The sequence below is a fragment of the Leptopilina heterotoma genome, unplaced genomic scaffold, assembly GCF_015476425.1.
Source record: "Leptopilina heterotoma isolate Lh14 unplaced genomic scaffold, ASM1547642v1 Lhet_60, whole genome shotgun sequence".
Taxonomy (NCBI): Eukaryota; Metazoa; Arthropoda; class Insecta; order Hymenoptera; family Figitidae; genus Leptopilina; species Leptopilina heterotoma.
Genome location: NW_025111138.1, coordinates 5,752,004 through 5,762,770, shown reverse-complemented (window position 1 = coordinate 5,762,770; position 10,767 = coordinate 5,752,004). Strand labels below are relative to the sequence as shown.

Sequence of the window (10,767 nt, the reverse complement as noted above, 5' to 3'; positions counted from 1 at the left end):
AAGTCAATAGTAATTCTTATATATTATTGAATAACAAAGTATTTGAAATTTGGAGTTTTTTTTAAATCCTAATTTCTATGAAAGAATAATAATAATGATGATTCAATATTTATCTAAAGGAACTGTTGATGTTTTCGAATAATTTTACAATTAAAATTTCTATCTTGAAATCAGTAAAAAAAATAAAATCAAATTTTTCTGGCAACCCTGATTAGAAAAGCAAATTAAAATAAAAAAGAAATAAATAAAACCAGAACAAAAACTAAAAATTTGAAAAATTCAAATCGAATTCACTTTAGATGGGAAAAAAATTAATACACTTAGATAAAAATAGAATGGAATAAAAATAAAGAAATCGTGCGTAATAATTGACTCTGCGGGGAGAGAAAATTGTGAGAGCAAAAATTTCTTTTGAAAAGAAATGAAGAATCTTGTAGTAATTTATTTTTTTTGCATGCCTGTAGGAGATAATTTTCTCATTAATGTTTTTTATCGCCTTCAGGCGAAAAATCAAGGAGAAAATTTGTTCCCGACAGCATCTGTAAACTAAAGTGTATAAAGGCCACTGATCATTATGTTGTATAACTAATTGCTCGCTGGCCAGATAGTGAGGTGAGCGACCCAAATGTTTACTAAGGGGTGCAATCGCTTCAACTCAAGGTTTCGTTATGTATTGTAGTAGAGTGCAAGTATTAAGTTGATATTTATTTATTTTTATTCCATAATCGTGCGCAGGTCATTGATCGCGGAAGTTAAATAGTTGTCAAAGTTTTAATATTCAATTAGAAAAAAATTTTCTCCTAGAATCTTGTATCAATTATTTTTTTTTTATTTTACACTTTTATCAATTTTCATACTTTATCAATTTTCGCTTCTAGCAATTTTCACTTTTATCAAAAAAAAAGGAATTAATATTTCTCGACGTAAGAAAAGAATAAAAAGTATTTCATACTTTTTTCAATTTTTACACTTTTTATTTTTTAATTTTATTCCTTTTATACTTTTTCTTATTAATATTTGAATATAACTAAAACTTTTACAGGAAAATGAATATATTTTTTTCCCTGAAAAAAAATAGAAAAAATATCAAAGAAAATTTTTAGTAACCGATTTATCGAATAATTTTCCTTACTTTTATTTCTTCTGCACCGAAAATTGTTTATTTTGTCCATTGTTTATTAAGTGCGAAAAAAAGTGCGATTATTTTTGTTTTCTAATGGAACTTGGAGAATTTTATTTTGTAAACTTATTTTCATTTTATTTTTTTTTGTTGTTGTAAACCTGTAACACTCTAAAGAGCACGTACCGGTTTTTAATGATTAGTTTCCGTTGGTGGTTTCGTCAGATTTTATCAGAACCGGACATTAACATTATTCTGCTGATTTTTTTTAGGTGATCGATCATGTTTATGCTATCAGGATAAATTATGCTGGATTTTCATCAATCTTGTGTTTTGAAAATTTGTAAAACATGTCTACGCTTATGTCTCATTAAGTAAGAAATCTTGGTTGTTATTATATAATTTTTTAAACACGTTTCGAAGTGTTTATTTCTTGAGAATACTTAGGTATAGATTTTTTTCTTTTTTATCTATTGAATAATTTTTTTAAATATTGCATACCTACTAGAAGAATATGAGTTTTTATATTCCGAAAATTCTGAACGAAATTTACGAAATATTTTTGTTATTTACTCTTCGAAATATAAAATCAAAAACAAATTTAAATATTTTACAATATAAATTATTTTTTACTTTGTGACTTGATATAATTAAATTTTAATTCGAAGAAGAAATTAATAATTTAAATGTTCAGAACTTTAGGAATAATTTTTTTTAATATTGTTACTACTTTTTTTTAACAAATTGTTACTAATTATTATAATTTTGCTTATGATTAATTTTTGTCAGGATTTATAGCCAAAGAAAGGTTTCACTGTGAGAGGTAATTTACTCGTCGGTTGTCAGAGATCTTTTTGTTGAGAAATTAACCATTTCAAAACTGAAGAAATTAATTTGAAAGGAAGAGTGAAAAAGGGTAACGTTTAATTAAAAAATTCTTTTTAAAAATTTCTCTCGCTCCCTTGTTTCGAAAGGAGATTTTTTTCTTTTATTTTTATTATTTAATTTGTATTCATTTATTCTTTTTCAGATCCCTATATTGCTTTCGACTGCCGCGCGCTTTGGAAAGAAATTTTTGTTGATGAAATTGAATTTCATTTTGGGAAGAACCATTTCATTTTGCAGGTCATTGTTTTTCTTGATGCGCGCAAAACATTTTTTTTTAATCTGATGGCTGCGAATAATCATCATCTTGGATCTCCGATTATTTGACGTGGGACTCTCAATTAAATTCTGCGGCGTGACGAAATTGGAGGAAAAAAAAAGGTATAACTTTTTATTACCTGCTTTCATCGTTCATTCTTCATATCATTTGTCATCGTTTGTCAAAGTAGAGGAGATATTGATATTAAATTAAAAATTTAACACTTTAGAGAATGGTTGAGTAATATTTATTTATCGATTTGTAGACTATTTTTTATAATTTGGATTTTTGGACAAATTATTTTTTTATTCGCTTTTCTGTAAGGAAAAATTCTTTTTTTATATTTACACCTTCTACATTTTTTTTACTATTTGCTATTATATTTTTATTCGCTTTTTCATCGAGAGGGAATTTATCTTTCGTTTTATTTTTTCTCTTTAAAAATTCAAATATATTTTACAAAAATGTTATTTGCTTTTTTCAAGTATTTTAATAAAAAATCCCCAAAAGAATTCAATTATTTAAAAAACAATTTTATAAAATTCTTTGCCAACAGTCAATTATTTTCATAAATATTACAATTTTCACTAGATTTCAATTATTTAATAATAAAATTCGTTGCCAAAATCCAATCATTTTCATAACTAACAAAACTCATCGCACATTTAAATTATTTTTAATACAATTTTAACTGAATTTTTTGAAAAATGCAATTGTTTCTAAAAATTTTATATATAAATTCTTCAAAAGAATTCAATTATTTAAAAAAAAAATTTGATATAATTTGTTTATTAAAATTTAATCATTATTTTCAACATATTTTTAATTAAATTTTTCGAAATAATTTAATTATTTTCAAAAATTTTAATTAAATTTTTCATAATAATTCAATTATTTTCAAAAAATTTTAATAAAATTCTTTGTTGAAATTTAATTAATTTCGAAAATTTGTCGAAATTCAATTATTTTCAATATTTACTATTTCAATAAAATTTATCAAAAGAATTCAATTATTTAAAAAAAAGTTTTTAATAAAATTCGTCTCATGAATTCTATTATTTTCATAAGTTTTACAAAAATTGTTGGAAAAATTCAATTATTTTCAACAATTTTTCTACAATTTGAATAAATTTTTTTGATGGAATTTAATTATTTTTAAAAATTTAACAAAATTTTTTGATAGAATCCACTTATTTTTAAAAATGGTGGTAAACTATTAAAAAGAATTTAATTATTTTCATTACAATTTTAATTACTTAAATCCCTCGAACAAAGTTAAATTTTTTTCGAAACAATTGAATTTGTATTTTTATAAATTTTATTTCTTTTTTATTTTTATCTACTATTTTTATAAATAATAAAATTTTCACAGGAATTCAATTATTTAATTAATTTAATTTTAAATGAATTCTTCGAGAAATGCAATCATTTTTAAAAATTTTTCATTTATTCATATTTTTTGAAAGAATTCAATTATTTTTAAAAAATTTGCTAAAGTTCTTTGTAAGAATTCATTTTTGAGAAATAATTCAATTATTCAATAAATTATTTATTTTTGTATAATTAAATAAATAATTGAATTCTCGTAGAACTTTTTAATAAAAATTGATTAAAAAATTGAATTTCAGTTAAAATTATTGATAATAATTGAATATTAGAAGCGTTATAGTGCTAATTTTTAGAAATAATTAAATTTCAAAAGATTTTTTAATTGAAATCTTTGAAAATTTTAATTCTCGTAAAACTGTAAAAATATTAAAATTTTTATTTTGAAATAAGATGATTATAGTTTTGAATAATTTTATTTAAAAATTTCATTTAAAAAATGATTGAATTTTGATTGTATAATTTTTAGAAATATTTAAATTTCAAAAAGACTCTACATTGAAGTCATTTAAAATATTTTAATTCCTGTGAAAAAATAGGTTCATATTTAAATATTTATTTTAAAAAAAATTATTCCATTTTTGAAGCGTAACTTAATTTAGAAATTGTGAAAAAATTGACTCACAATGTTTAATTTTTCGATAGCGATTTTTTGCTATTTTTTAAAAATTAATTATCAAGTACGAAGTCTGTTTTTTTATTTTTGCGAAAATTCGAATACGTTTTACAATAATGGCAATGGATATATTAAAGTCCCACTGACATTTTAAAGCGAAAGTAGTACTGATAAAATAATGTAACAATTTATAATGTTCACCTTGACAACTATTGATAATAACATTTTTTTTCCAGATCTCTTGACATATTTTTGTATACTCTATCTATTGAAGACGATTCATAATTATTCACTATATGTTTGCAATCAAGCCATTAGGGGTTCAATACTATTATTATTTTTTCAATATCTTCCCAGAGGTAATTTACTCACGAGCAATGATCCCTGAAATTGCTTTTATGATCCGAAAAAAAAATCACAGTACTTCCTCTATTATATACAAAAGGAAATCGTTCGATTCTCAATAATTTGAATATAAGTTTCAGAAAAAATTTAATAATATTTGAAATTGGATTTTGCTTTTGGTTGTATTAATTTACCTCCTGTATTTAATTTTCTAAATTATTAAAAATAATCCATGAAATTTTCAGTTTAGAAAAAGACAATTTTTTTTTTCTAAAGACAAAAGAACAGAATTTCTATATTGACAAACAATTATTGCTAAATTATATAAATTGCTATTGAAAAAAAAATTGCAAAACTAGAGGAGAAATTGAAATGAAACTGAATTAATGGGGAAAAAATTATAAAAATAAAGTCTCGATATATATTATTAGAATTCATTCTGCGTTGTGGGATGTAAGATAAAGTGCAATAGACGTAAAGTTTGTAGATAATTCATGCCACGAGCGATCTATCGTTCATCGACAATGGATTGTCAACTAAACCAGCATGAGTTTAACGGGCATTCTTTGTTAGAAAGAAGAAATGTTTTCTCCCTTTGGTTTGTGTTTGCTGCCACGGTTTCCTTTCATCTTTTTTTTTTCTTCCCCTCCCTTTGGGGATTTCGGAATTTCGACAGGGGAAAAATTAGCTTCCCTCTTATGGCCTAGAAAAATTGCCAAGTTTCTCAATATTCTAGAATTTATGGTTTATTTTTTCGAATTATCCCACGGGAAATAAAATCAAAATTTCCGAGTCGAATAAATTTTCCATTAAAAGCGTTTCATTTTTACTAATTGGAAAAATAGGGGTTTTTTAATAGGGGAAGTAGAAAGAAAGAAGAAAATTGCTTTTTGTTTCCTGACTTTAGAAATAATTTTTCTTTTTAAATGTTTTCAATTTTGAAATTAATGTACTGAAAATCATTGAATTAATTCTTGTAAAGTACCTATTTATCAAAAAATTTGAAAATAATTAAATTCACTTCAAGAATTTTATCAACATTTTTTTCAATAATTGAATTCTTTCGAGAAAATATAATTCAAATTGTATTGAAAATAATTCAATTCTTGCAAAATTTTTATTAAAATTCTCTGAAATAATTAAATTGTTTTGAAGAATTTATTTCAATTTTATTTATTTATTTATTTAGATATATATAAATTTTCTTGAAAATAATGGAGTTTTTTAAAATAATTTTTACTGAAAATTTTGAAAGTAATTGAATTTTATTAAGAATTCAATTATTTTCAATAATTGTAATAAAATTCTTTGCAAAAAGTCGATTTATAAATAATAAAAATCTTCGTAAAAAATACAATTATTTTTTTTATAAATAATAAAATTCTTATCAGGATTTTACTTATTTTCAATACAATTTTAATTGATTTCTTCGAAAATTACAATTATTTTTTAAAATCTTGTAAAAATTCTCCGAAAAATTTCAATTATTTTAAAAAATAATTAAATTTTTCACAGAAGTTCAATTATTTAAAAAACTTTTAATAACATTCAATTCAAGAATTCAATTATTTCCAGAAATAATTTAATTTTTGCTGGAATTCAATTATTTTTTAAACATTTTTTTTTAATTTTTCGAAAGAATTCAATAATATCAATAATCAAAAATTCAATTAGTTGTAGAAATAATAAATTTTTTTGCAGGGATTCAATAATTATTTAAAAAAGTTTTAATAAAATTCTATTCGCAAGAATTCAATTATTTCCAGAAATAATTAAATTGTCGATGTACTGAAATAATAATTGAATTCTTGTAATGAATTTATTTAAAAAATTGAAAATTAAATTCTTTTTAAGAATATCATTAAATTTCGTAAAAATAATGTAATATTTTCAAGTAATTTTAATTAAAAATTTTCAAAATAATTGAAATTTACAAAGAATTTTATTAAAAAATTTTGAGAATAATTGAATTGTTAAAAAAAATTGTATTACAATTTTTAAAAATAACTTAACCTGTTAGAGAAATTTTATTCAAATTATCTTGAATGGAATTGAATTTTTTCCTAGAAATTTTATTAAAATTGTAATGAAAATAATTGAAATTCTCAGAAGAATTTTATTATTTACAAAAATAATGGATTTCTTGACAAGAATTTTACAATTTATAAAAATAATTGAATTGTTTCGAAGAATTTTATAAGAATTGTTGAAAATAATTGAATTTTTATTAAAACTCTTGAAAATAATTGAATTCCTTCAAAACATTTTATTATTTATGAAAATAATTGAATTCCTTTGAAGAATTTTATTATTTATGAAAATATTTTAATTCCTGAGAAGAATTTTCTTTATGATAAAAATAACTGAATTTTTGTGGAGGATTTTACAATTCATTAAAATAATTGAATTGTTTCTCTGAATTTTCTCTGAATTTTTTGAAGGAATTTTATTAAAATTGTATTGAAAATAATTGAAATTCTCAGAAGAATTTTATTATTTACAAAAATAATTGAATTCTTGACAAGAATTTTACAATTTATAAAAATAATTGAATTGTTTCGAAGAATTTTATCAGAATTGTTGAAAATAATTGAATTTTTATTAAAACTCTTGAAAATAATTGAATTCCTTCAAAACATTTGATTATTTATAAAAATAATTGAATTCCTTTGAAGAATTTTATTATTTATGAAAATATTTTAATTCCTCCGAAGAATTTTCTTATTTATAAAAATAATTGAATTCTTGCGGATGATTTTACAGTTCATAAAAATATTTGAATTGTTTTGACGAATTTTCTCTGAATTTTTGAAAATAATTGAATTTTTTGAAGGAATTAAAATTGTATTTTTTTTTTTTCTAAATTTGACTAAAAAATAGAGAATTATTTTTTTTTTGCAAAATAAGCAAAAGAAAATTTTTGAAATTTTTTCGATTAAAAAATATTGAATAAGAAATAAATTTACATTTATATTAACAGTGTTTGTTTATTTTTGCAGATTTTTGAAAAGAGGAAAAGAAATGTTGTCGGCGTTAATTGTGGAAAGGATTATTCATTTTTTTTTAAGAAGAAAATGGAAAAATCATTTGCTCATGCGTTGAGAGACAATTACACTTGTGCCACTTGCGCAAAACGAAACGCGTCATGGAGGGATGGAGATGGTTTCACAGTGAGTGCCGGCTTTGGATTTTCTAAAGCAGCTGAGTATCCAGTCGATGGTGAGCCTTTCAAGGCGATGGTTCTTGTTCTGTGTCGACTTTCAATTCCTCATAATATTTATATATCGTCGCGCTGTCAACTGCACTACGTACATTTTATACATTCATCAGGATTTTCTTAACCCTCTTCAGAAGAAAATTACGTTCAAGAAGAAGATTCACCTATTTCCCCACCATTATGGATCGAACATCAAGGATTATGTTGAGAAAAATTATTCTCGACTTCTTTTGTCTTATTATCGGTGAGTAAATAAGCAAAAAAAAAAAAATAATAATAACAATTATCAATAGGAAAAAAACAACATTTTATTCTAAGCCAACTTATTCGTTTACATAACATTTTGGCGCGTGTGTTTTTACTATCAGAAGGTAGAATGGGGCAAATCGATTATATACCGCACAAACGTAACAGCGTTTTATTTTTATTCTCCATATTATTATTAAATAATAAATCTATAAATTCTCTGACATTTACATTTTTTCGCCTGCAATTTACTTATAGAATTTTTAATAAAAATATTTTTCTTTACACTTTAAAAGGAAAGTAAAATAATAATTTATTTAATACTAAGGATTTTTTTCGAAATTCTGATTTTTTAAATCATAAATTGTATATAAATGTATACATATATAGTTGGAAATAATTTGTAGGTTGAAGTCGTAAAATGTCACTTTGACAGATGCACGTTGTGCAATCTGCATGTATACTTTCCATATTTGTTTTGGTGCCTCACAATGAACAGTGTTTACATTTACACACTGAGTAATTAATTTTCATATCTAATTTCGTGGAAGTTGGTGCATGAAAAATTTAAAAAAAAGAATAGTTATCAATTTCTGATAGAACTGGCATTATTCTTACACGGATTTTCAAGTATTCATATATTATTATATACATAATTTAATGTAAATTTACGAAGTATTTATATTCTCAGTATTATTCTCAATTCTAATCGAACATAATTAGAGGATTAATCATTCTGTATTGGCATGAAATTAATATCCAATAGTCATTTCAATTTTTTAGGAAATTAATCTCTATATGGTCTTCCAACAATGAATGAATTTAATCTAGTTTGCATTTATTGCCAAAGTGCAGTAACAAAATTGTAATAATAATAAATTCCTTATTTTTTAATAATTTTTTCTTTTAATGTCGAATTTTTAAATTCATAAAATTTCAATTAATTTAGTGTTTTGAAAATTAAATAACAAAAATTAATTAAATAACATTCTGTAGAATTAGGAATGATAATTTAATTAGTAAATTCAATTTAACGTTAACAACAAGTTCTGAGATATATTATTTTTGAATGAAAAATTTAGAAATTATTATATTTTACACCATTTTTACGTTGATAAGTGAATTTTATTTTATTATTGTTAAAAACTGTTGGAGTTCTTGTACCTTTTATAATTTTGAATCTCAAATAATTTAAATTATAGAATTTTATTTAAATTTTGGAAAACAATCAAATTCTTTCTTCAAATTCAATTAAAATTCATTGAAAAATAATTTAATTTTTATAAATAAATTTGATTAAAATTCTGTAAATTAATTGAATTTTTGCGAACAATTTTATGAAAATTTATATATAAAATTAAATTCTTTCGAAAATTTAATTCCAATTATTGTTGAAACTAATTGAATTCTTTAGGAAAATTTTTCAAAATAATTGAATATTTTGAAAGAATTTTATTAAAAACTTTCAAAATAATTTTATTCTTGCGAAGAATTATATTAAAATTTTTGAAAACAATTAAATTCTATCGAGGAATTAAATTAAAGTGCTACTGAAAATAATTGAATTATTATAAACAATTTTATTAAAATTGTATTGAAAATAATTAAATTTTTGCGAAAAATTTAATTGTAATTGTATTAGAACTAATTCAATTGTTTATAAGAATTTTTCAAAGTAATTGAATTCTTTAGAAGAATTTTATTAGAATTTTTCAAAATAATTGAATATTTTGAAAGAATTTTATTAAAAACTTTCAAAATAATTTTATTCTTGCGAAGAATTATATTAGAATTTTTGGAAACAATTAAATTCTATCGAGCAATTAAATTAAAATCCTACTGAAATTAATTAAATTATTTTAAAAAATTTTATCAAATTTTTTGATGATAATTAAATTTTTGTAAACAATTTTATGAAAATTGTATTGAAAATAATTAAATTTTTGCGAAAAATTTAATTGTAATTGTATTAGAACTAATTGAATTGTTTAGAAGAATTTTATTAAAGTTTTTCAAAGTAATTGAATTCTTTAGAAGAATTTTATTAGAATTTTTCAAAATAATTGAATATTTTGAAAGAATTTTATTAAAAACTTTCAAAATAGTTTTATTCTTGCGAAGAATTATTTTAGAATTTTTGAAAGCAATTAAATTCTATCGAGGAATTAAATTAAAATGCTACTGAAAATAATTGAATTATTATAAACAAATTTTATCAAAATTTTTGATAATAATTAAATTTTTGTAGAGAATTTTATTAAAATTGATGAAAATAATTAAATTAGATATCAAAATTAATTAAAAATTGAAGTTGATATTTAAATATAAAAAATTAAATTATTTGAATTAATTATAAAAGTAGAAATAATAATAAGAATAATGAGAAGTGAAAAAACAGTATTAAAAATAGCAATATTAACAATAATTTTATTAATACTAATAATAAAGAAAATCAGCAAAATTATTATGCAAAATATACAATATTTGAATGATGAGTCAAATACTTGCAATTTTAATTCCGAAATTAAAAACACGATTTTTTTGTTTGATTTACGTGTCAAGTTGCTGTCAGTCTGTCACTGGTTATTAGCTTCTCAAATATTAAGTAAACACGAAAAGCCTGCAAATAGGATGTAAAATCTTTTTTTTAACACATAATTTCTTCCTTTATTCAGAACTTGTAAACTATTTAA

At 21.4% G+C, this 10,767-nt stretch overlaps 1 protein-coding gene across 1 annotated transcript in view; it reads left to right on the top strand.

Annotated features, from left to right (window-relative positions):
• Nucleotides 1–2,155: 2,155 nt before the first annotated feature.
• Nucleotides 2,156–10,767, top strand: part of LOC122509297 (putative phosphatidate phosphatase) — a 46,981-nt gene continuing 38,369 nt past the window's right edge. The window contains exons 1-2 of the mRNA XM_043623249.1: nt 2,156–2,386; nt 7,611–8,072. Of these exons, the coding sequence (XP_043479184.1) occupies nt 8,009–8,072 (64 nt within the window). The 5' untranslated portion in view covers nt 2,156–2,386; nt 7,611–8,008. The remainder of the gene's footprint in view (nt 2,387–7,610; nt 8,073–10,767) is intronic.